General features: G+C 48.3%; 5 protein-coding genes across 17 annotated transcripts in view; 3 read left to right on the top strand and 2 right to left on the bottom strand.

Moving 5' to 3' along the window:
* Tmem8b (transmembrane protein 8B) overlaps window positions 1-5,506 on the bottom strand; it is a 27,836-nt gene extending 22,330 nt beyond the window's left edge. For 3 of the 10 annotated variants that reach the window (XM_029567976.1, XM_029567977.1, XM_029567978.1), the window contains exon 1: window positions 4,455-5,193. In XM_029567976.1, the coding sequence (XP_029423836.1) occupies window positions 4,455-4,986 (532 nt within the window). In that variant the 5' untranslated portion in view covers window positions 4,987-5,193. Of the gene's footprint in view, window positions 1-4,454; window positions 5,194-5,341 lie in introns of those variants that run through there. The other 7 variants (XM_017800438.2, XM_017800437.2, XM_029567980.1 and 4 more) reach the window with 6 other exon arrangements.
* A 51-nt stretch (window positions 5,507-5,557) lies between these two features.
* Window positions 5,558-14,166, top strand: Fam221b (family with sequence similarity 221 member B). The gene is given in 5 exon segments (XM_017800418.2): window positions 5,558-5,588; window positions 7,739-7,882; window positions 13,341-13,451; window positions 13,657-13,854; window positions 14,004-14,166. Coding segments are annotated over 5 exon segments (588 nt in total). The 3' UTR covers window positions 14,108-14,166.
* Window positions 14,167-19,157: 4,991 nt separating this feature from the next.
* Hint2 (histidine triad nucleotide binding protein 2) lies at window positions 19,158-21,563 on the top strand. 2 transcript variants are annotated; one of them, XM_029568001.1, is made up of 5 exons: window positions 19,158-19,308; window positions 20,767-20,907; window positions 21,006-21,110; window positions 21,207-21,279; window positions 21,369-21,563. In XM_029568001.1, exons 1-5 carry the CDS (start codon window positions 19,228-19,230, stop codon window positions 21,380-21,382), a joined length of 414 nt encoding a protein of 137 aa, XP_029423861.1. In that variant the 5' UTR covers window positions 19,158-19,227; the 3' UTR covers window positions 21,383-21,563. The 2 variants fall into 2 exon arrangements, with proteins under 2 accessions (XP_029423861.1, XP_008840582.1); XM_008842360.2 differs by having other exon boundaries at window positions 21,380-21,563.
* Window positions 21,564-21,612: 49 nt separating this feature from the next.
* On the top strand, window positions 21,613-24,529 carry Spag8 (sperm associated antigen 8). Of its 3 annotated transcripts, XM_029567961.1 has the most exons (8): window positions 21,613-22,485; window positions 22,577-22,792; window positions 23,048-23,261; window positions 23,385-23,559; window positions 23,739-23,784; window positions 23,860-23,974; window positions 24,097-24,159; window positions 24,271-24,529. In XM_029567961.1, exons 1-8 carry the CDS (start codon window positions 22,451-22,453, stop codon window positions 24,463-24,465), a joined length of 1,059 nt encoding a protein of 352 aa, XP_029423821.1. In that variant the 5' UTR covers window positions 21,613-22,450; the 3' UTR covers window positions 24,466-24,529. The 3 variants fall into 3 exon arrangements, with proteins under 3 accessions (XP_029423821.1, XP_008840587.1, XP_017655925.1); XM_008842365.3 differs by having other exon boundaries at window positions 22,577-23,261; XM_017800436.2 differs by lacking the exon at window positions 24,097-24,159 and having other exon boundaries at window positions 22,577-23,261.
* Window positions 24,530-24,659: 130 nt separating this feature from the next.
* The window catches only part of Npr2 (natriuretic peptide receptor 2), a 21,101-nt gene continuing 20,760 nt past the window's right edge, over window positions 24,660-25,000 (bottom strand). Inside the window, exon 22 of the mRNA XM_008842361.2 lies at window positions 24,660-24,994. Coding sequence (XP_008840583.1) covers window positions 24,929-24,994 — 66 coding nt within the window. The 3' untranslated portion in view covers window positions 24,660-24,928. The remainder of the gene's footprint in view (window positions 24,995-25,000) is intronic.

The following is a 25,000-nucleotide window of genomic DNA, read 5'->3' on the forward strand; positions in this document are numbered from 1 at the left end:
GAGAGAGAGAGTTGGCATGAGCACTTAAGCCACTAAGCAAAGCTAGAACTCCACCTGTGGGGCTTGAGAGTCAGCATGGAACTGTGTAACTTCCTTGTTTGTCCTCTGCCCCTTTCTGTTCCCCCGTGGTTAAGAGCAGTAAAAATTCTCAGAAGCTTCACAAGAGCTGTCTGTATACTGGCTCAGGGCAAGAGAGGGGAGGGGAAGGTGTGGTAAGGCAGCAAGGGGCCTGCTTGGGTGGCAGAGTCAAGAATAGGAGCTGGCAGGTCAACTTGACAGTACCCAAGAGACAAGAGTGATCAGACCCTCTAGGATCAAAATGAGTGGCCATGGATGTTCTCTCAGAGGCTCAAGGAGTCAAGTCAATTCTGTGGCCCAGTGCAATCTTAAATCACTTGGGAATATTTGGAGGAGGCCAGGTTAGGAGGAGGGGAGGAAGTGGTTATCTCTAGCAGAAATGCTCAGATCCCTGATCATAGCTGTTAGGAGCAGAGCCAAGGTAGGCAGGAAAGTCACATCACAAGCCAAAAACTTAGGGACAGTTACCCTAGCAGTGAAAGGAATGCATAGCTTGGCTGGATAGAAGGTGGCCCACAAAAGGCAGGCAAGGTGTCCCAGAGTAAAGTTCTGGAGTCTCTGACTACTCTGGGGACTTCAGACCAGTCCCAAAGAATACCAGGAACATGACTCCACTCAGGTGACAAGATGGGGGAATGAACATCTTCAGGACAAAGCAGATATTGGAAGATTCCGGAAGTGAGTTTTCAGCCAAAAAGAAATAGTCATAGGGCTTTCCTAGTCTGATGGTCTGCATCTCTGGAGATGACCCCCTCAAAATGAAGTGTTTAAAGTCACAGAGAAAGAGGCATCCAGAAAAGCAGTGGGGGGAGGTGCCAAAGGAAGGGATTCTGGTTAAGGCTGATTCCACAAACTAGGGTACCTTAAAGTGCTATGCTCAAGTGGTACCATATGCAGGTGGAAGCCACTGGTCAGACTGGCCTGTGTGCATCCTCAAAGGCCATGGTTACACCCAAGGACTAGTCCTTCTAGTACCAAACATTTGCTCAATCTCAACTATAAACAAGGAAAACCAACTAGCAAGCTGATCACTACCCAGGAACCCAGAGAGACCCAGCACAGCACTCATATACCAGTGAAGACTCATTCACAGCAGAGGAAGGACAGACAGTAAGGTTAACTAATGGAGAAGACTGCTTCCTTGGAGCCCTGCCTGTGACCACTGGGGGCAGAGGGCTGGAGTTGGAATAACCCTAAATACTACTGTTAAAGGCTATAAGTGCTCTGGAGCGCCCTCTGCTGGGATTACGTAAGGGCTGCGCCTCTTCAAAGCTAGTACCAGGGAGGGCTCATCTCTCCAGCAACCACTGTTACTCTAAGGGGACATGTATGAAATGCTCAAATAAAAAACATATTATTTTTTTAATATTTTATTTATTTTTTTATTTTATGTGTATGAGTGTATTGCCTGCATGTATGTGAGTGCACCCGTGTCATGCAATGCCGTGGAGGTCAGAAGAGGGCTTCAGATTCCCCTGGAACTGGAGTTAATGACGGTTTGTAGCCGCCATGTGGGTGCTGGGAATCAAACCCGGGTCCTCTGCAAGAGCAGTCAGTGCTCTTAACTGCTGAGCCATCTCTCCAGACCCCATAAAACATATTATTTTTTTTAAAAGAGCCATGTTAATCAGTTTCCTCAGTGCAGACCCTCAGAGCACTAGTGTGAACCAAAGCTAATGATCTTGGGGATGCATGGCTAGGCAAGCACAAAGAGCTCTGGTGTGACCTGGAGAGTTGGGGAACAGTCTAAGGCATCTCCACCATGGCTATAAAACACACCTGTCAGAGTAAGCAGCAGCTTGGAATTCTGGGAGGAGGGGCAGATCCTTGAGAAAGGGTCTATAGCCCTATTCACCTCAAACTTTGATTTGGGATTTGAACAGGGCCTACTAGCACTATGACCCAGAGAAAGTGTAAGCAAGGTCCCAGTTAAGCCCAAATGCACTTTTCCTAATGTCCCTTCTAAGCTAGGGTGATTCACTACTACCACCACCTAAATCACCTGTTTGTGCTCTCACACCAACACTGAGGTTGTTCCTGCTACTGACAGCAGGAGGTATTAAAAAAGGATATTTCATGGACTAATGAGGCATGCCTAGGTTATCAACCACAGCCAGCTAGGTCCAAGGAAAAGATTTACAGGTCAGAAGTAAGACCAAACAAAAATGTCCATTCCTGATATAAGACTGTAGCCAATAATAAGCATCTGTATAGCTCTATGCAACAACAGTCCTATGACCCTCCCTGCCAAGCCTCTCCTCATGCAAAACTCATCATCACCACCAGGTTACAGAGCACCACTGTGTGACAGGCCATAGCTGCCAAGGCACTATTAACAGCACTGAGGGCAGCCCTGCCTGCAGTTGAGTCTATATGGCAGTCTTTCCTAACCTCAATATAATTCTCCCCAAAGCACCAAACCTGCTTCTGGGCAATTGTGCTTTTAATCCACAGCCTTCAGTTTTGTGTACACTGAGACTCTGTCACTCTCTTCCCCAAGCTAGACCACTGCTTGTTCAATGAACTCATGAACAAAGAAGTCGTGATAACAGGAATAGACGCCACAAACCGGGCTACTCAGAATGGACTCCCCTCACCAAAAGAAAAAACTTGACTGCCAACTCTGCTAGTGCCCAACCTGTCTGTTCCTTCCTCCAGTTCCTTCCTCGAGAAGACTGGCTGGAAGATGTATGGGTTACTTCTAGACATTGTGAAGGTCTTGGGAGATGGGTGGCAGGTAAGAGTACTTGCTCTGTAAAATCCCCAGTATTCATATTTAATTTTTTAAAAAGGTTAGGCATGGCTATGCATGCCTGTAAACCAGCACTTGGGGATGGAGATGGATCCTGGGATCTCTCTGTTAAATCAGCTAAATGATAAACTTCAGGCTCAGTAAGAGACAGTGTTAAGGAAATAAGGTGGCCTCTGGCCTCCCTAGGTATACACGTGGGTGAATATATCAGTATACATATACCACACACACACAAATTTTATAGCACATATACATATACATAAATATATAAACACAGAGAGAGACAGAGACAGAGACAAAGAGACAACTCTTCATTCAAGCCTAGGCCACATCACATGCCCTCTCCCCCTCACCCAACGACACAAGCACCCCAAGGACACATCAGCTCATGTACAACCCACACAACACGTTACTAACATATAAGCATTACACAATTGCACATGCAATATTCCCACAGATCCCTCAGTTACACACACAGGTACATAGTTCTCAGACATCTCTGCAGAGCTGTGACCTTAGTCATGCACTGATCTCAAGCTTGTATACTGAATCAGACCCTCTGAGCTCAGTGAAACCCACCTCTACTGCAGCTGCTCTGTTAACTGTCATTGCCAATGACTGTTCAGAGTGTCTCCATTCCCTCTCTAGTGCCTCACAGCAAAGGTGGCTGGGGGTTGAGGCTACAGGCACTAGTCACTTCACGATGGGACTATCTGTATAGCACAGCCCTTTGACCTGGACCCCCTCTGCCTCCCTCATTCCATCCATTAAGAAGTTGGACCACTCCTTCTCCTAGCCAAGTGATAGATGGTAGCTATAGGCTGACATCTGGCAAATAAGAAATTGCTAAGGAATTAAGTCTCTTTGCAGGCCAACTAGGGAGAAAAGAACTTATATTATGAACCAAGGGTGGGGGGAACACTTGGATCTAGTTTTCTCCTTAGGTGTATACTGAAGTCAGGAGGAGGGGAGAGAAACCACTAGTATGCCACAGGGATTAGGAAACCTTTTTTCTAGCCCACTGGGTTTGTCATTTATACATAACTTTGAACAAACTGCTTCTTCATTGAGCCTCAGTTTCCTCATCTGCAAAATGGCTGCAGAGCTTCAGCCCTGCTTTAAAAGTATCAAGAATCATCCCTAGGTCAGTGAGGCTCACTTGGGGAAAGATCCAGCACAAGAAAACTCTAACCCATGTCCTATATTTACTGCAACACACTGTCTTCAAAACTGCTTTTTTTTTTTTTAATCCCTATTTGAATGTATGTTCAGTATCTCAGCGGTTTAGATCATGTCTTCTCAGATTAGACTAGAGGCTTCTGATACTGGGACTACGTCATCCCCCATCAAACTTTGGGAACAGAAAGAGCAAAGCCCCCGGACTTCCCTGGGAAAGCCAGAGTCAAGGGGTCGAGATAGACACCGGGAAAGAAAGCCTACCAGACTCTCTAAGGGACTATTAGGCACCTGCTGAGCTAGCTGAGTGGTGCTATTCAGGGCTGCCGACCCATTTTTGTGGAAGTCCCCCCCCTCCATTTCTTCCCCCTTCTTCCCCAGCGACCTAGCTCCCCAGGTCCCACCCCTCCCTGGAACCCATCTCAATCCTTCCTGCTTCTGCACTCACCAGCCCCTGGACCAAGGACAGAGAACAGCAACAGCAGCAATAGGGCTGGCGACAGCTGGAGCCCAGCCCTGAGTCGAGGCTGGGAGAGGGGCAGAGTATGAGAGAGGCGCGGGGCGAGGGGGAGAGACTTGGAGAAACGCAGAGATGGGAGCAAAGGCTGAGATAATGGGTTGCGCTGGGCTGAGCACTGGGACTCGAACAAGGGCAAGGGGTGTGATGGAAGGAGTGGGTGTGATGGAGACCGGAGCAAGGGCTGGGGCTGGGCCAGGGGCTTAAGCAAACGCTGGGCATGGGGTGAGGTCAGAGTCTGGGCTGGGATTTGTGATAGGGGGTGGACATGGGGCCGAGGCGGAGCCAGGGGCCAGGCTAGGGGCAGGGACTGGGACTGGGACGGCAGCGGGGACCTGGACCTAGGCTTTCGCCGCGACCCTGGCGGGGGCTGGGACAAATTTGGGAAGCGGGGCGAGGGCGTGGCCGAAGGCCAAGGCTGGGGTTGGGATAGGACGAGGGGTCGGGACAAGGGCTGGGCCATGGCCCGGGGCGGGGGCGGGGCCGGCCAGGCCAGCGCGGGACACTCGCAGAGCTGACCCGCCGCTCCGCTCCCCACCCCCGGGGGTGGCCTCCGGCGTCCTCGCGGGCCTGGGACCGGCGGCCGGGACCTGGGTAGGAGTTCAGGCCTGGGCGACTCGGGGCTGCGTTGAACCGGCGATAACCAGGCCCCGCGGCGGCCTCGGCGTGACGCGGCCTGGCGCCCCGCCCCACGCTCCGTGCGATTGGTCCCTCCCAGCAGAGCCCGCCCCCGCCCCATGCCATTGGCCTCCCCCTTAAACCTTCTTCTGGGACCCACTCCGCCTTGGCCCCTGCCACCTGCGAGCCTTCTTTCTCACCCCAGCCAGTGACTCAGGGTCTCACAGCCCACGTTGAACTGCGCACCTCCTGGTACAAGAACCTTCGAGAGGCTTATAAACACAGGCTCCTCTTGGACGTCCCCCTATTGTCCACACAGCCTACTCAGAGACTCGCTCAACCCAGCTCCCCACTGGATCCAATGCAACCCCCTCCGGAAACCTCACCCACGCGGAGGTGGCCCGACTGCGGTCACCATGGAGACTACTGGGCGTTCCGGTTGCCCTGGTGATCGATCTCTCTCTTCCCGGCCCGGGTTCTAGAGATTTCAGTCAAGCCCTGGACCCCTTCCCCCTACTGCCCTTCCTCAGGTCAGGCCAGAATCTTTTTGAGAAAGTCTGCTGATGTCTAAGTCTCCGCAGACTTCCAAGCAAGGCCTTTCAGTTAGCGCTTTTGTCCCTGCTCATCCACAGCGGAACAGTCCCTCCATCAGGTCCAACACTTCCCCTCCAACCCAGCTAAAGACCCTGACCTAAAGACTTACAACCACCAAGCCTAAGCCCAGAGGTTCGTAGTTTCTCCAACAGCCCTCCCTTCTTCAACCTATTCCTCCTCCTAATACCTTCTGTCCTTCCCCACCCATTCTCTACTTTTCATCCTTATCCCCCCCACACTCCCCATCACCGTACCTCTGCCATTTGCCAAATTTCCCCTTTGGAAAGGCTCTAATGAGCTTAGGGTGCAGTAAATCTAGTATCTCTGGAGGTAAGAAAACCTAGGGAGCAGGGAAAGATATAAATCCTCAGGTAGAGCTGCAAATCATGGTGGATCTTGCCAGGTGTGGGGGCACTGGCCGTTAATCCCAGCACTTGGGAGGCAGAAGCAACAGAACTGCTTCCAGTTTGGTCTATACAAAAATTCTAGGCCAGCCAGGGCTATACAATGAGACCCTGTCTAAAAAAACCAAGGGTTGAGGCTGTAGCTCAGTGATAGAGCCCTTGTCTGACAAATAGCCCCCCAGTTCAATCCTCAGCACCTGGGGCAGGATATGGGGAATGGACCAACAGAGATAAGTGGGAGGTATGGCAGGCCTTGAATTTCTGGCCAAGAAACATAGATTTAATCCTTTAGCCTAAATCAGAGTGTTTTTCACTTTGAAAAGGTCTTGATTGAATCAGGAAGGAGAAATACCGTTTTGGACATCGTTCTAGGATAAATTGGGCGTCTTCTCTCCTCACAGCATCCTGTACATGACCCAGCAATTCATTTGTATTGTCACTTTAAGTTAAATTGTCTCTTTCCAGCTGGGCATGGTAGCACATGCTTTCAATCCTAGCACTCGGGAGGCAGAGGCAGTCAATCTCTGTGGATTTTAAGCCAGCTTGATCTACATAGAAAGTTCCAGGTCAGCCAGGGCCTAGGGAGACCCTATCTCAAAAAAAAAAAAAATGGGTGAGTAGATTAATATGCTGGAAGGGTAAAGTTATTACACAGTCAGGCAGAAGGTAATGAGAATGTGAACGAATGAAAGAAGAGCGTACTGGAGTATTTATAGGGTTAGGAATAGTTCTATTTGAAGTTGGTTGAGTGCTAGGGGAAGAAAACTAGAGTATTTCCCACAGTCAGTTTGAAGCCCGTGGGACATCCAGTTAGAAATGTCTAGCAAGAAGCATGTATAGTACACAGGAATGAGAGATCCACGCTAGAAATGTGCATTTAGAAGTCCAAAGCAGCCAGACATGGTGACATACATCTGTAATCCCAGCCTTGGGAGGTAGAGGCAGGAGGTTCCCAAGGAGCTCAGGCCAGGCTGGGCTACATAGCAAATTTCGGTCTGACACAGGCTACATGGTAAAGTCTTGTCAGGGAAGGAGGGAGGGATGGAGAGAAACCCAGAATCCTCCTTACTTCCTTCCAGTGTCTTAGGCGCACTGAGAACCTTTTCCTAATCCTGTAACCAGTGTGAACCTTGCACTTTGCCTGACTATCAGACCCTCCAAACTCAACCTAATGAAGCCTATACCTTATTCTACCACTGCACTGAGAACCTTTTCCTAATCCTGTAACCAGTGTGAACCTTGGACTTTGCCTATCAGACCCTCCAAACTCAACCTAATGAAGCCTATACCTTATTCTACCACTAGATGGAAGCAAATGAGATCACAGAAGAGCCTCGGGCCACCATGGATGCAAAGGAACACCCGTCTTCAAAGGACCCCTCTACTGAAGATTTACAGAAGCCCCCTATCTCTGAAATTCCCTTGGAGTCTTCCATCTCTGAGACAACTGTACAGCCTCCTGCCTCTGAAGCCCCTTTGGGGCCATCTACTTCCCTGACTCCTGAGATCCCAGCCTATGAGGGCCTATGGGAGATTTCAGTCCCATTCCTCTGAACTCCCTTTCACTTCCCCCTGGTTACTCAGTTCCTCCCTTTCCAGGTTATACAAGCCACCCAGTGGTCCCTGCTAAGTGACCAGAGCTGCTGGAAGTAGTTAAGGCAATGCACAGAGAGCAATTTGATGCTCAGGTGAACAGTCTTTTCCAGTGGGAGAAGAATGCAGCTCTGAAGTCCATCCAGACAGGTGAGCCTAAGTGGCCTCTGGAAGGCCTGTAATGGGCCTATGGACAGCTTCCAATCCAACAGATTTGGAAGCCTGCCCTTTCAGTGTTGAAATGGCCATGCCACCTGCCTGGAATCTGGAAGGGAAATAGGTAGGCTTAGCAATAAATACCAGGATATCTGGAAAAAGTGGGTATTTCATATGAAATCCAGTAGTAACAGGTAGAAACACTAAAATTGCTATCAACAGAAGAATCAGGGCCAACCCCCAGATCTAGAGCCCAGATAGTTTACATCAGACAGACACTAAGGCAGAGGTGGCTCCAGGACCTTAGAGAGTCTCTAAGGGCCTTGTTCTCATATGGATGTAGCAAAGAACTCTGTCCCTTTGCTTTGTTAAAGACTATCACCTTTGCATGCTAGATCCCTGATCCTCTGGGTACCCAAAATCCTTGAGTGTCCCCCCCACCAAGGAAGAGAGCTATGTCCTATAATCCTGTTGAGTCCTGGTCCCAGCTCATAATTATTTTTAAATTTTATTTTATTTATGTTTATGAGTGTTTTCCCTGCATGTAAGTGTACCCATGTCATGTAGTATCCTCAGAGGCCAGAAGAGGTCATTGGATCCCCTGGAGCTGGAGTTACTGATGATTGTTAGCTTCCATGTGTGTGCTGGGAACCGAACCCAGATCCTCTGCAAGAATAGCCAGTGCTCTTAAACACTGAGCCATCTCACCAGTCCCAGTAATCTTTTTTTTTTTTTGAGATGGGAGGGTCTCATGTAGCCCAGGCTAGCCTCAAACTCTATACAGTTGAGGATGACCTTTGAAAATTACCTTGAAATTCTGATCCTCCTGCTTCTATCTCCTGAGTGCTGGGATTACAATCATGTACCACCATAGCTGGTTTCATGTGGTGCTGGGAGTCAAACCCAGGGTTCTTTGTATGCTAGGCAAGCACACCATCAACTGAGTTATATCCCAAACCCCATTAGGACTCTTGACAGTCCTGTTGGTGGAAGCTGCATCTCTGTAACGAGTGTGCAGATGAGTTGTGTACACGCTACCCCATGTGTGTGAGCATGTTTACCTGTGTGTTGGAGTTCACATTTATAAGGATTCAGTAAGTGGGCCATTCTGACCTGCTATGAGGATTCTAGGATTTCTAGACAGAATCCAAGACACATCACAGTATTTACTTTGGCCCTTCATATGATGGAAATATAGCTATGTAAACAGGACTAAGCTATAAAAGCTATAAAGAGTTAGAAAGCTCTACGTTCTTCACTCTCCCTTATGTAATACCCCACCCCATGCATGGATCCTCTCCCCTTCACCTCTTTACCAAAAAGGTCAGTGGCCTCACTTGTTTCTCAATTTCCGTTCAGGTCTTGAAATAGCCATTTTGTTGCTTTCATGTCTTCTGTTACTGTTTTCTTGCAAATGCAGGCTCTGCCCTGTCCCCTCACTGCTTGTCTGAGGCCGTCCTGTCTACTCCCTCCTTACTCTTCAAGACTTCTGCATTTCTTCTTTGAATTGAATGTCTTCGTCTTCCTGCTTATACAGGCAATTTGTGAAGAAACGTAAATGTCATTCAATCCTAAACAAAGATATGTGGGGTCTGTATCCTTCTAGTGCTAAAGATCACGAGTCAAGACTCCTTAAGAGTATATGTAGTGCATAGAGAAATGCAAAGTATAAGTTCTTTTCATAGAATTCCATCAAGAGACATTTACTGTGCACCAACTCTATGGCAAGCATTGAACATTAGTTGTAGAAGTAGTGGGGCAGGAAATGTATCAGAAATGTCCCTCAGATACATAATGAGACCCTGTCTCAAAAAACATAAAGGGGCTGGAGACATGGTTCAGCAGTTAAGAGCACTGGCTGCTCTTGCAGAAAACCCAGGTTTGAATCCCAGCACCCACAAGGGGGCTAATAACAGTCCATAACTCCAGTTTTAAGGAACCTGAAACCCTCTTCTGGTCTCCATGGGCATTGTACAACATGAGGGTACTTACATACATGCAGGCATAACACTTATAAACATAAATAAATTTTGAAAAACAAGACAAAAAAACCCTCAAAGAATTTGCAACACAAATAAGCAAAATGACAATTATAATTCATGTTAACAAATTGCTACAAAGTGCTGCAGGATCAGAAGAAATGCACCCAATTTAGGGAGCTAAACTAATAATAAGCCCTGGAAGGAAAGACTTCTCAGCTAATATCTATAAGAGGGTAAGAAGAGATAGTCAAGCATGGTAGTGCCCAACTATAATCCTAGCACTTGGAAGGCTCAGGCAGGAGGATGGCAAGTTTGAGGCCATCAAGGCCACATAGTAAGTTCCAGGCCAGCCTGGGCTATATAGCAAGAGCTCATCTCAACTTTTTTCTTTTTTAATTTTTAAGTAAAATAAAGGAGACATGACAAAACAAGGCATCTTAGGAAAGTGTAGCATTTTGCATGGTGAACAGAATGTTGGGAAACTTAGCTCCAAAAAATATAAAATTGTACACATATTTTTGTGCCAAGCTACAGAGTTGCATTTATATCCTGAGGGCACCTGAGAATCACCCAGCTATTTTAAATAGAACGGTGACAAACAGATTTGTGCTTCTGAAAGATCACTTTGTCGGTAGAATAGATCGGAGAAGGTAAGGTTGGACACAGAAAGACCGCTCTGCTGATAAAGGGGTAAGAAGTAGCTGGGTGAAGGTAGAGAATGGTGGATGGGTTTGCAAAATTCAAACACGGATTGTTGGATGTGTAGAATAAGTTAAAAAGTAGAAAAGTCCTAGAATGACACCTAAGGTCTTGGCTTAAGTGGCTGATTAGTAACTGAGTGTCTAAAACTGGAAAAATACATGCCTGAACAGAGGGCAAAGGCTGAGGGCTAGGTTTTTAGGTACACGTTGGATGTAACGCATTTGAAGTGCTTATGGAGCATGCTGGTAGAAGACTGTAACAGACAGATGGCTGTGTGGGTCTGACACTCAGGAGCGAGGTCTAGGCTAGAGGCATCCTTCTGGTAAAAACAGCTAACTGTATATAGTATGGAGATCTTCTAGGAATAGATGTTAGCATGCAAGTGTGATTATGCAGTCGCAGAATTGGATTGTGTAGTACAGAGTCAGAAAGGCATCTCAGATAGTATCTTCTGGCCCTTCCAGTCCTTGTTCACTACTAACAAAAAGAGGGTTTGGAATCCACAGCCAGATGTTAATTTCCCTACTTTAAGGGCATGGGATGGGATGGGATGGGATGGGATGGGATGGGATGGGATGGGATAAGATAGAATAATAGAATAGGATGGGATGGCATGGGATGGGATGGCATGGGATGGCATGGGATAGAATAGAATAGGGGCTAGAGAGATGGCTCAGTGGTTAAGAACACTGGTGGTTCTTGCAGAAGACCTGGGTTCAAATCCCAGCACCCACATGGCAGCTAACAACTGTCTGTAACTCCAGTTCCAGGGGATCCAACAGCCTCTTCTGTCCTCCGTGGGCATTGCACGACACTTACCTACATGCAGGCAATACACTCATACGCATAAAAATGAAAAATAGAATAGAATAGAGTGAACAAAACAGAATCTGAGGTCCAGACTCTCTATTCAAATTCTATCTGAATGCTGAGTACTGATTTCTACACCAGGTGCTTAGACTTGACAGTTCCAAGCACTCAGGTCAAGCCTTGATAGGTTTTGTTTTGTTCTGTTCTGTTCTGGTCTGGTCTGGTTGTTTTGAGACAGGTTCTCTCTGTAGCCCCAGCTGACCTGGAACTTGCTATATAGACCAGGTGGTCCTCAATCTTACAGAGATCCAACTGCCTCTGCCTCCTGAGTGCTAGCATTAAAGGCATATGCACCACCTCCGACCCCCACATGATGATCTTGATCTACAGGCAGACTCTGGTTCACCACTGTACCTTGAGTGCTCAGCCACTGCATCCCGCTACTCCAGACTTCAGAATTCCTCTAGTGGAATCTTGGCTCCTATCCCCCCCACCCCCCTCACCATTGTGACTCTGCTTATCCCTGTGCCTCTTCCAGGTCCAAGAGGACCCTAGCACCACAGGCTGTCAGTATCAAGCCAGAAGCAGCCAAGCCAAAAGCTGACACATCTGAACAGGGGTTAGATCTTGAGAAACTCTGGGTAAAATGAGAAAACCTGGGCTGAAGCACAGAATTGTGGAATGAATACATTCCTTCATTCAGGTAGTCTGTCTTCTTGCGGCATCTGTTTCTTGCCAGGATTGGAGATGTGGCTGAAGACAGACTCTTCCCTTCTACAATTCACACAATGATGAAAATTCAAGCAAACAGTCTATTGTGATGCATTGGGTGTGACAAGAATAGTATGAGGGGCTGGAGAAGGCAAGAGGCGGCTGAGACAGGTCAGAAAGTCAAGGACAATTTCTGGGAGAGGTGACATTTCAGTTGAGATTTCTAAATGGAAGTACAAATCCTAACAGCTTAGATCCCACCCCATGGTGACTCAAGCAAGATTCTGAGCTAGGAGTTAGGATAGTCTCTCCTCTCATGGAGAATGTAAAAATGAGTATGTAGTGCTGTCCGGTTCTCCTGCCAAGTCTGCCTAGCCCTGCCTTTGAAGCGTGTGGTAAGACTGGCCATGAGTCCACATACTCTCAGACCCCACTGTTGAAACCAGGACCTTGTAGTCACCTGCTAGTGCCTGTGGTTGAGGGTATTTCCCACCCTCTGCTTTCCATAACCCCTTTCCATGCCTCACAACTTAGATTTTTTTTTTTTTTTTTTTTTTTTTTTTTAGGGTTAAGCCATGACTTCTGGCCTGACCCTTGAAAGCCACCAGCAGCCCTTTTCAGGATCATAAAGGGTGTTAGTTACATAACACCAGGAACACAAAAGGATTACAAAGTTGCCAACATGGAGAAGTGAGGGGCAGGCTTCCGCCCACTTCCTGGCACCAGCGCTGCCCAGCTTCCACCTCTTCTTCGAGGTCCTCCACTAACCATTCTCTTTAGGAGCCAATCCTTATAACCTACTGTCCACCTGGCCAGAGTCAACTTCCCTCTTGTTCACCGTAGACACTGCAGGAAGGTTGGGCTCTTGTATGAACAGGAGAGGAGGTAAGAAGCCTTACAGCCACAGGGGACCGTGAGAGTCATGTTCGTCTTCGTACAAAATGTCATCTATAATCTCTCTGCTCAGAAATGGAAGGCTGCCTTCAGTCATCTCTGGCAGTCTGACAGAGGTGGAGTGGATCCTGGGATGGAAAGGGAATGGATGATACTTGGGATGATAGAAAACCTTGAGGAAAAAAGTCTAAGGGGCAAAGGTGAGGGCTCCCTGACAGAGACAGATGACCCAGGGTATGATGGTAAGTTCCCCACCTCCATCCCAGAGGATTAGTAGGAACACCTGCAGGGAGTTTAGGGTTTTTTTTTTTTTCTCTTTCTCACTTTTCCCTATTAATCCTTCCATTCTGTAGGTCTCTATGTCAGCTGGCGCTGTCCCCATTACCTATGGGTCCGTTTCCGAATTGCGGATGAGTCCAAGCGCTTTTGTGGACCCTTGTTGAAAGAACACCATATCATCTCTGGTAGGGAAGAGATTACCAGTCTCTTTTCAAGTATGGAGGGACTACTGTACTCTGTCATGTCTTGGGGGTAGGAGAGCAAGAGAGCAAGAAAGTAAGAGAGAGAGAAAAAGAGAGAGAATATGAATACAAATCAGGGAGGGATCTCCATGGGAAAGTGGCCCTATCAGGTGCTGGTCTAATACGCTACCCATCCCCATTACCATAGACATATCTGTGCTCTGTGGTGTGAGCCAGTGCCGGTGCCTCATGTTTTGCTTCATCCCATCACGCCCAGAAGAGGTGGGTGAGTTCTGGCTCAAGAGACAGGCCACCTTTGACCCCAAGACCTGGAGAGCCCAATGTCACTGTAAACATAGCCATGAAGAACATGCTGCCACCTGGGCTCATCCCTGCAGGCACCGTGGTAACTTCTAGTGAAAGGGGATCTGGGCAAGGAGAGGGGGATGAAGGATAAGAACAAGTGTGTGGTAAATAAGAAAGAGATGAGACTGTAGCCAGCACATGGTGATGCCATAATTCCTTATACTCTTCTTGGCCCCTCTTCTGCTCCAGGCTGTAGCTGCAACTGTTTTGAGTCAAATTTCCTCTGTGTATCCTCTGACCGGCAGTGGGAGGAACATGAGACTTTCTTTGAAACTGAGGAGACCCGGCGATGAGGAGGGAGGTCTTACAATGAGGGAACAACCTGAGACGGGGCCATGTCAGCATCTGTAGTCAGAAGGCCACTCTTCTTGGCCCCTCTTCTGCTCCAGGCTGTAGCTGCAACTGTTTTGAGTCAAATTTCCTCTGTGTATCCTCTGACCGGCAGTGGGAGGAACATGAGACTTTCTTTGAAACTGAGGAGACCCGGCGATGAGGAGGGAGGTCTTACAATGAGGGAACAACCTGAGACGGGGCCATGTCAGCATCTGTAGTCAGAAGGCCAGGCAGAAAGGTACTCCCATCCTCCCCATCCTCTCCAGGCTCCTCCATCCCCAGCCACCCCATATCCCATACTCGTACTGGTTTCCACCCCCAGGAGCAGACTATGTGCCTTTTGCAGAGATTCCTGCTCTCCAAGAAGCCATCCTCACCAACTCCAGAGGCAGGGGCTCTCTGGTCACCCCAGCCCCCACCCTAGATCCCTTGCACTCCCTGACCCAAGCAGCCCCCAGCCTGGCTCCACACCTGACCCCCATACCTGACACACCTTTGCTTTTCCCTCCTCTAGGGACATACACTGTCAACAACTGGCACAGGCCTTTCTGAGCCTGGCCCAGATCAACAATAAAGTGGAAGCCAATAGAATGTGACCTGGTCTGTGTGAGACAGGTAGTGCCAAGACCCAACGTAGGGTCAGTTCCTCCTGTGGGCAAGAGACTGCACCAAACGGTGAAGGCTGGATCTGGCTATCTGCTTCCATCATTGCCACATCCAAGCTGCCAGCTCTGACAGCAGGAGATTGGCTTCAAAAAAGCCAAGGAGGGAGGGTTTTTCAAGAAAGAATAGGCAGTGATTTCAGATAGAGCTGGGTTCCATGGGGTAAAGAATTTGCAATTAGTAGGTCTTTAGAGAGTACAGTTTTGCACTGGCACAGTGGAGGCAAGAACCAAACATCAAATTTGAAGGTGTCTCTTCAAGAAGCTTGGACGAGAAGTACAGGAGATAAATCAGACAATGTAGAAAGAGATGTGGATAAAGGAAGCAGCTTCTTCAGAAGGAAAAGGGGAAGAGACCCCCCACACAGATCCTGAAGGATGCAAAGGTGAGGAGAGGTGCCTGGTGAGATAAGAGCAGGGATGAGGGCAAGGCAGAGGTGACGGGATTTGCTCTGAACAGGAGAAACATCACTTCCTAAAACAGAAGGGAGTGTAAGCTTCTGGGAACAGGACCTTCTGGAAGTTCCCCTCTGATGGATATCTATATTCCAAGTGAAGCAAGAACAGGATGAGTGGGGAGAGACAAGAAAGAGGAACATCTGGGAAGACTAATGTGGGGAACTGGAGAAACTCCTGATCAGTCTGTAGTTTAGGATTCAGTACGGTTGGAAGTGAGAATCTACGTAGAAAAGAGAAGCGAAATATTTAGACTAATGGTTGGGCATGGGCCAGCATCTGGATAGTGAGAAAAAGGCAAAAGAAGTAGGCCTGGGGCTGGAGAGATTGCTCAGTGGTTAAGAGCACTGACTGCTCTTGCAAAGGACCCGGGTTCAATTCCCAGCACCCACATGGTGGTTACTAACCATCTTTAACTCCAGTTCCAAGGGAATCCGACGCCCTCGTCTGACATCTGCAGCATTGCATGACACAGGTGCACTCACATACATGCAGGCAATACACTCATACACATAAAATAAAAACAGTAAAACACATTTTAAAGAAATAGTCCTGAAGCTGTGAAGAGAGTGGACAATTACAAATGGGGAGACACGGTGCCAAGAAACAACTGCCAGTTTGAAAAAAAGAGCCGTCAAAGGAACAGTAAGTCTCTGGTGAGGTCTGGGAGCAGATGTGTCAGCATGGCCTGCAACACAGGAGACAGTGGTCAGGGCCTGCAGAGCATGCAGCTTTCAGATGACAGCAGCTGCAGGTGTTGACAAGTGTTTGGAATAAAGATGACTGGAAGCAGGGTCAAAATGGGGAGTGCTGGGGAGTGACAGGAAACTCCATGGGTGACTTTTACGGCCCTAGGGGAGTCTGACTGCTTGGGCTCCTGATGCTAGGGACAATTTTGCCTCTTTGGGCCTCAGTTTCTAGATCTGTAAAAACAGAACCTGTGCTGTCTGCACTCTATGAAAACCCAAAGAAATACCCAGCTTCAAAGCTTCATATTCACTAACCTCCATGCTGATTTCTAGGTACCTGCTCTACTGATCTCTTGTCCTTCTCCAGGGCAGCTCTAAAGTCTCCTCATATCCCACACACAGAACTGAAACCTCTGGGGCCCAAAGTCAAGCTGATCCTACATTTCCTCACATTTAGAGAGGCCATCTGTCCTTGCAAAGGGAATGCAGGCTAGACTGCTAAGACCCCTGGGGCAAAATCATATAGTCAAATATCAACCCTTTGGAGAAAAGGCTTTCTAACAATTATATAGCTATACAAGAGATTGTGCTAACTCTAGAGTTCCTCAACATTGGTTATATGTACATGATAACTATTCACATAAAACTAATACAGTTAATAGAAAAGTTACTATAATGAACTCATTCAAGGAAACAGTTTGCAGCCATTACAAGTACATTTACAGGCCAGGCATAGTAGTACATGTCTTTAATCCCAGGAATCAGGAGGCAGAGGTAAATGGATATCTGTGAATCAAGGCCAGCCTAGTCTATATAGAGTTCCAGGCTAACTGGGGCTACAGAGAAACCCTATCTCAAAAAAACAAAAAAAAAAACAAAAAAAAGCAAAACAAAACAAAAAAAAACAAAGTATATTTACATAAACTATAATAATCTGAAGAACATTATAACAATAAGAAATATGCCATATATTACTATACATTGGGGAAAGAAGTGAAACAATAACACACCAAATATTATATTAGTCCAGGTACAAAAAAAAAAAAACACGACTAAAACTAAAGTTACAATAGTAACTTACACTGTAGCTGTGCCAGACCAGAAATTACCAGGTGGCTGAGAATTTGGCAGATTTATTTTTTTTTGTTTTTTGAGACAATCTTGCTTAGAGCCCTGGCTAGCCTGGAACTCACTATGTAGACCAAGCTGACCCGGAACTCATGGGTGGTACTCCTGCCTCTTCCTCCAAAGTGAAATACTGCTTCTTATATCAAAAATATAAAGCAGGGCTGGAGAGGTGGCTCTGTGATTAAAAGTGCTTCCTGCTCTTGCAAAGGACAAGAGTTTGGTTCCCAGCATCCATGTCTGGCTCACAACTGCCACCAGCGTCAGGGGATCTGACACTCCTTTTTGGCCTCTACAGGCACCCACATGCACTCAGACACATACATACACTAAAATAAATCTTAAGAAACTGAAAAAATGGCTCAGTGGTTAAGAGCACTTGCTGCTCTTGCAGAAGATGTGGGTTCAGTTACCAGCACCCACAAAGTGACTCACAACCACCTGTAATTCCAGTTCCAGGGGATCTAACACCCTCTTCTGGCCTCCATGGGCACCAGGCATGTACATGGTACACATACAGACAAGCAGACACATATATACACATAAAAATAAAATTACTTTTCTTGCCGGGTGTGGTGGTGCATGCCTTTAATCCCAGCACTCGGGAGGCAGAGGCAGGTGGATCTCTGTGAATTCAAGGCCAGCCTGGTCTACACAGTGAGTTCTAGGACAGCTAGGGCTACAGGGAGACCCTGTCTCAAAAAGACCAAAAAATAAATAAATTAATTAATTAAATAAATAAATAAATAAATAAATAATAAATAAAATTAAATTTAAAAAAATACATATAAAGCCAGACAGAAGTGGCTCCGGGGTTGAGGGGTTGCTGTTCTTGCAGAGGACAGGAGTTTGGTTCCCAGCACCCAAGACTGGTTCACAACTGCCTGTAACAAGTAACTCCAGCTCCAGGGGTTCCAACTCTCCTTTCTGGCCTCCACATACACCCACCCACATGGCATATACACATAAAATCAATCTTTAGGGGCTGGAGAAATGGCGCATCCTGCTCTTGGCGAGGACCTGAGTCCTTTCCCAGCACCCATATCAAGCTGCTCACAACAGGTTATAACGCTAGTTCCAGAGTATCCGATGCCTTCTTCTGAAACCTGGCCTTCACAGACACCTGCACTCCCATACACGTACCCCCAGGTAGAAACACAATTAAAAAAAAAAATTTTTTTTTTGTCGTTTTGAAGCAGGGTCTCCTGTAGCCCCAGCTGTCCTGGAACTCACTATGTAGACCAGGCTGGCCTTGACCTCACAGAGATCCACCTGCCTCTGTCTCCCAAGTGCTGGGACTACAGGCGTGTGCCACCACGCCCGGCATAATTTAAAATTTAAAAAATATTTTTGTTTTAAATAAAATTTAAATATATAAAGCAAGCCTGCCTCACTAAAAATGCCTGGCAGTGAGCACTGAGTTAAACCTAGGATGCATATCCATTAGTCATACAGCACACATAGGGGACCCGTGTAAGAAAAAACAAATTGCTCTGAAAATACTGGTGTGTTAGCAAGAACACAAAACAGCGGAATTTCCCTTTAAAATCTCTGAAATGGTCCAAGGGTTGAAACTGATCCCCTGAAGAAGAACCTCAGGCTACCCACAGAATGCCAGTTCACCTTTAGTTCTGGAGCCAATAAACGCCGAAAGAATACCTTCAAACCGGCCCTCCTCCTGGCCAACGCAATGCGAGTCTGAACTACTTTTAGCCCATTGTGAGCAGGCGACGCCCCCGAGCCCACCCATGGGGGGCCAAGAACATGCGCGCCCCACCCACTCGGGAGCCTCAACCCAGCCTGGTCAAGGCTGTGAATCTGATCCCACTAGGAAAAGCCCACCCCCAGCTTTAATCCTGCCAACCGAGGGGAAACCCATCTCCCAGCCAAGGTAGGTAGGTAGGGCTCCAATGGAAAAAGCATCTTCCGACTGCCTGTCAGACGCAAACTGGCCCTGAGTCGGCAGAAGCAGCCAATGAGCGGAAGAGACTCCGCCTCTAACGTGACGGCGGAGCCAATGGGGTGGACAGTGCCCAGGAAGCATGTGACCGCGGACGGCAGGACCCGCCCCGCGCGCACCGCCAATGGTCGCGCGCTCTGCTGCCCGGCCCACCCCTGCCGCAGCCGCAGACTCGACGGCTCGCGAAGATGGCCGCGGCCTTGGTACTGGCCGCAGGCTTGCGCGTGGCGCGCAGAGTCGTGGCGGCCACGGGGCCCCGGGGGGCGCAGGTGAGAAGCGGCGGGACCGGAGATCAAGCTCAGGGACTGTGCGGTGAGATCGGGCTGGAGTCCGCGGGAGAAATGATCTAACAGTGACCACCGGTCGGTACCGCGCCAGTGCTCGGGGGCAGCCTCCGCAGTGCCCCCTGCAGGAAGTGAGCTTGCCCTTATTGGAGCCCTGCTACTGCCCCCCTGGCACCTCTGGCCTTGCAGTGTGCACCGGTGGTGCTCTTTCATCGCCCCCACTTTCCAGAAGCAATCTAACTCAAAGTGCCCTTTGGTTTCAGTGTGATGCACTGACTCCGGCCTTCTCTGAACCAGTGGGAAACAGACATCCCTACCTCCTATCGGTTGGGCTGGTGGAGTTGAGCGCGCTTACATAACTCCACTGATTCAAGTTACTGGAATTAAAATACACAGTACGAAGCCTGGCATAGTGGCACATTCCTGTAATCCCAGCAGTTGGGAGGCTGAGGCAGTAGAATCACCAAGACTTCAAGGCCAGCCTGGACTACATAAGTAAATAATAATAACAGGAAAACTGCACAGAGGGAGGTCAGATTCACCATCCAGAGATCAGCCAGTGTCAGATGGGACAAATACATTAAAAACCTATTATCAGGGGCTGGAGAGATAGCTCAATAGTTAAGAACACTAGTTCTTGCAGAAGACCCGGGTTCGAATCCCAGCACCCACATGACAGCTAACAACTGTCCCTAACTCCAGTTCCAGGAGATCTGACGGCCTCTTCTGTCCTCGAGGGCATTGCACGACATGAGTGCACTTACCTACGTGCAGGCAATACACTCATACACATAAAATAAAAATAATAAAATATTTTTTTTAAAACCTGTATCAATCAGGTAACAAGCCTTAAAAATCAGAAAACATAGTAAAAATAAGTGGAAACATACAAGGCAAAACTGAAGAGCTTCAATCCCTCCTAAGGACTGTCATTAGAGACAACTGATACAGTTCAATGGTAGTATAGGAACTGGGACCTCAATATTGTTTGCTTTCTGACAGTGTCTTAAGTAGCCCACACTAGCCTTGAATTTGCTATGTACCTGAGGATGATCAGTTCCTGATCCTCCTGCCTCCCCCACCCTCATCTGTATTGGAACTACAGATGTATACTACCACACCCAGATCAATCTCAATTTTGAAATTCCCATTCCCAGTCCTTTTCCCTGTACAGTACTGAATTTCATAGGCACATTAGTGAGGCTCAATTGCAGTCCTAATTCTGCACAGTGATACTGCCTGATCTCTAACCAGGCCCAGCACCATCTGGCCTATGCTTTGCTGTGCAGGCTCTGAAATTCAGGAACTTTCCCTTGGGTGGAATCACTAATAGGTTTCTTAGGATGAAGTTAGTAATGCGTAGAGCCCAGCTTCCACCAGCCCCACCTGGGTACGTGGGAGAATTATTGCCAACTCCCTTGGGTGTGACTGACCCACCTTCAGGTCCGAGGAAATGCAGGTGTGACTGATGGAAATGAAGTGGCCAAAGCCCAAAAAGCAGCACCTGGAGGAGCATCGCCAACCATCTTCTCCCGGATTCTGGACCGAAGCCTCCCAGCTGACATTCTATATGAAGATCAGCAGGTGGGGTCCCCTTAGGGCCCAACCCCCTTAGGAATTGCATAGATACCATTTGGCCTGATGAAGTAACCTGGTGGTCTCTGGCCTGTCACTGCTCCCAGTGTCTCGTCTTTCGGGATGTGGCCCCTCAGGCTCCAGTGCATTTCCTGGTTATCCCTAAGAAGCCCATTCCTCGGATTAGCCAGGCTGAAGAAGATGACCAGCAGGTGGGGAGAAGGTGGCCAGGGGCTTGTTGTCTGGGAGAGCCCTGGATTAAACTCCCTATGAAGAGAGCCACTGATGTCTCTCCCCTCTCCCTGTAGCTTCTAGGGCACTTACTCCTTGTGGCCAAGAAGACAGCAAAGGCTGAGGGTCTGAAAGATGGCTATCGACTTGGTGAGTGATGATTGGCCCTTGGTCTCCTCACCTATGAATCCCTACTTCACAATGTGATCTTCCCATGATCCTGACCCCCTAATCACAAGCTCCATTTCAGTGATCAACGATGGGAAGATAGGTGCACAATCTGTATATCACCTGCACATTCACGTGCTTGGAGGCCGGCAGCTGCAGTGGCCTCCTGGTTAAACCTGCCAACTGACCAAGAACCCAGACCTAAATGCTTGGGTGGGGAAGGGGAAAAGGGATCCTGTGATGTTAATAAACTTATTCTCTCTCAATTTTGCATCCGTGTGTTAAATATGTCATAGATTTATTCCACAAAGGGGAAAGAAAGTTGATTCAGAGGTATGATCTTCCTTGACAAGGATCAGAATAAGACACTGAGACCCAGTCAGTGGGTTAGAGGAGCACTTACTGCAGATCTGCACGTGTTTAGTGGTCCACTCTGGGTCAAGCTTCTAGAAAAAAATAACAGATTTGTCAGGAAGAGACAAACCCAAGTGTAAGGTTCATTCAATCCTAGCCCTCATTCAGAGGCCAAATCCCGTAGGTTCTAAAGGGTTTGGTGGGAGGAGGATGGTCAGTCTCGGGCCTTCTGTTGGAGGTGTCATGAGACACACACAAGGTGCCGCCTATAATACTGTACTCTCATTTTGCTGTTACTGTGTGGGGGTGTGTTGGTACTGGGGATGGAACCCAGGGCCTTGGGCATGCTGGACAAGCACTCTTACCATTGATGTACATTTTCAGACCCTACTGTATTTTCATCTTTAAACTTTAAAAAAGGACATGCCCTTCCAAGTTTGAGAATGAACTAATCAAACTAGGAGCTTATGTTGCCTGTCCACAAACACATCCAGTAGGTTTTAGACTGACGCTGGTCCTGCACCTGTCTCCAGTGCAGCCCCATAATCACCTCATTCACAAAGAATCGAGTTGGGAATAGAGGCAAGGTCTCAGACTAGTGGAACCTTAAAACCCCAGGTGAGGCAGAATGGAATCTGGATTGATTGCCGACTTCCTGGTGCATACTAGATTTAAGACTTCCTCCCCTGCAGAGGATTTGTCTCCACGCCCACCTTCAGGGTCCGCCCAGCTGTAGTTGTACGCAGTCTCCCGGAGTTGTTTGCCGTCTCTATGGCAACCCGGTAGCTGGCGCTTGAAAATGGAGACCAACGAGTCTGAGGGATCTCGGGCACGGTGAGGGGCGGGGACATAAGACGACAAGGAAGGTCAGCAGACCTAACTGCTGGCTGAGTCTTTACAACCTTGATGCATTTGTTTCTTTCAGATCTTTAGACGTACTGCCTAGCTCTGAAGGACTAGAGACCACCTCAGAACCTATTTCTTCTTCAGATGGAGGTCCTAGGTCTGGCCTAGAGGCTATAACCTCAGCAGATGCGTTATGTACAAAGAGCCCTGAGCCCTGTTCTGTGCTCACAGACCCATCTTCTGCCAGTCTTGTCGAGGCGACCTGCTCTGGATCCCATCAGAGAGGCCATGGGAGGTTTGGCTTTCAGCCCCTCTATGTTTCCTATATTGCTAGGAATCCCTGTCCTACTTCTGACCTCAGCTCTACCCCTGTTCCTGCCTCCTCTGATCCTGGCCATAGCTCAGTTGCCAGCTCTGGTCCTGTCTCTGGTTCTCTCCTTTCCTGTTGTCCTGGCCTGGGGTCTAAACCTGGCAAGGGATCTGACCCTGCCCCTAGAGCTGGTCCTGCCTCTGGTCCTGGTCACAAAGTCAACTCCAGCACTCCTCAAAGGTTCAGAAGCCTCCCACCAGATCTTCCCCCTGATTCTAACTCCTGGATTCACCACTGTCAGTGGGAACCTCAGAACCAGTCCTGGAAACCTTTGCAAGTCACCGAACCTGGAGCACGGGGGCCTTGGAAGCCCCCCGTGGCTGAAAGAAAACCTGAGTTTCTCTGTGAAACACTGCCACGCGGCCAGTGCCTGCTTTACAACTGGGAGGAAGAGGTATTAAGGTTTAGCCTGCTCCATTTTCCTGCACACTGACCCCAATTTCCTAGGGGAGTCAATAATTTGTGATGAGAGTGGGTTCTAGAAGGGAATTCATAGTCACTCACTTGGGGTTCACAGAGAGCCACCAACCACCTGGACCACATCCCAAGACTGCAAGATGGCTCTGAGAGTTTCTTCTTCCGACATGGACACCAAGGACTGCTGAGCATGCAACTACAGTCACCCATGCCTTCTAGCACCACCCATAAAGATTCGTATCAGCCCCCAAGAAATATTGGTCAGCCACTTCGAGGTGTGAAGCATAAGGGACAGGGGGCTAGAAATAGCCCAGTAGGCAGAGAAAAGGGGCAGGAATCTCTGGGAGGACTATGGCTGTTGGTGGATATAAGGGCAAAACCCCAAGATTTCCTTTTCTCAAATTTGTTTCTGATCCTGCTTCTTAACCAGACCCCTACTCTGCCCTCCCCACAGGGAAGCGTGAAGCCATGCTGGAGATGCTCCTGCACCACCAGATCTGGTGAGAGACTGGGGAAAGGGAAAGGGAGGGGAAAAAAACCTGGGAATGGCCTTGACCTCTCCCAGGGCTTCACAGTAAAGAGGTGCGTGCAGAGCAGGAACCCACAAAGAAGCTCTTCGAGGCTGAGTCAGTGACACACCGTGATTACCAAATAGAGCTGGTAGAGGCAGGGCCTCCTGCACCAACAAAGGTAAGAACCCAGCCCACCCCACTTGCACAGTTGGGCTCTGGCAGGTGGTAGGAAAGCAGCAAGCCCAGAAATTGAGAGAGAGGGCAGAAAGCCAGGAGTTGCTCAATATCTCTCCCTCACAGCCTCATGATTACCTCCAGGAACAGCCTGAAACCTTCTGGATACAGAGGGCACCACAGCTGAAGGTGTTTGAGGGTGACTAGGTGTTGGGGGTAGGGAAGAGAAGGCAGGGCAGAGGCCAATCTGTTCTGGCTTGGGGGAGGGTGGTAGCTGTCCTTATTCTGGCACTCCTCCAGGGTGTCAATAACATCAGGACACTGGACACACCATTCCGGAAGAACTGCAGCTTCTCAACACCAGTGCCCTTGTCTCTGGGGCAGCCTTTTCCTTATGAGCCTGAGAATTTCTCCCACCGGATGGAAGTAATGTCTTCCCTCGCCTGTCAAGAAGGAGGGCAGAGGTGTGGAGGGGAGAGAACAACTCCAGTCTAAGGGTTGAGGAGGGAAATAGATATGGAATTTGGACTCTATTTCTGTCTATATTACAGAGGTAGATGTAGGTGAAGTTAATTCTCTGTACTTGATGAGGGGGCTTTACATAAAAGTTCACTGCTAATTCATTGATGCTGAGTAACCATGACCATACTCAGTCTTTCCTTGGGATGGCTCAGACTCCAGACCATGGCACCATGACTTCTTGTTGTTTTATACTTGGACAAAATATTCTGGTCTAAATACAGATATTTACAGATGGTAGGAGGAGGGGACCAAGACAGAGGAGCAGGAGTATATACAGGGCTGAGCTGCAGAGGGCTATGGCTTCCATATAAGGCAAGGTTTTTGTGCATGTTCCCATCTCATGCCGCTGTCTGTTTCCGTTGTATGGCAAGATGGTGGCCATTGCCCATCCAAGTACCAGCAGCAGGAGACTGTCTGACTTGGGAAGAAGTGGGGTTTACAGGAGTCCAGGAGGTCCTTTTCGCTCTCCTAGGAGCCAGTAAGTTCTCATTTTTCCTTTTCCCTGGAG

The sequence above is a fragment of the Nannospalax galili genome, unplaced genomic scaffold (assembly GCF_000622305.1).
Source record: "Nannospalax galili isolate Female #2095 unplaced genomic scaffold, S.galili_v1.0 scaffold341, whole genome shotgun sequence".
Lineage (NCBI taxonomy): Eukaryota > Metazoa > Chordata > Mammalia > Rodentia > Spalacidae > Nannospalax > Nannospalax galili.

Excerpts from the sequence above, each read along its gene's own strand:
- Spag8 (XM_008842365.3), top strand. The coding sequence starts at position 22,451 with ATGGAGACCAACGAGTCTGAGGGATCTCGGGCACG. Across the intron at positions 22,486-22,576 it reads TCTGAGGGATCTCGGGCACG|ATCTTTAGACGTACTGCCTA; the intron begins GTGAGGGGCGGG and ends TGTTTCTTTCAG. Across the intron at positions 23,262-23,384 it reads TTTACAACTGGGAGGAAGAG|AGAGCCACCAACCACCTGGA; the intron begins GTATTAAGGTTT and ends TGGGGTTCACAG.
- Hint2 (XM_008842360.2), top strand. The coding sequence starts at position 19,228 with ATGGCCGCGGCCTTGGTACTGGCCGCAGGCTTGCGCGTGGCGCGCAGA. Across the intron at positions 19,309-20,766 it reads CGGGGCCCCGGGGGGCGCAG|GTCCGAGGAAATGCAGGTGT; the intron begins GTGAGAAGCGGC and ends ACCCACCTTCAG. Across the intron at positions 20,908-21,005 it reads TTCTATATGAAGATCAGCAG|TGTCTCGTCTTTCGGGATGT; the intron begins GTGGGGTCCCCT and ends CACTGCTCCCAG.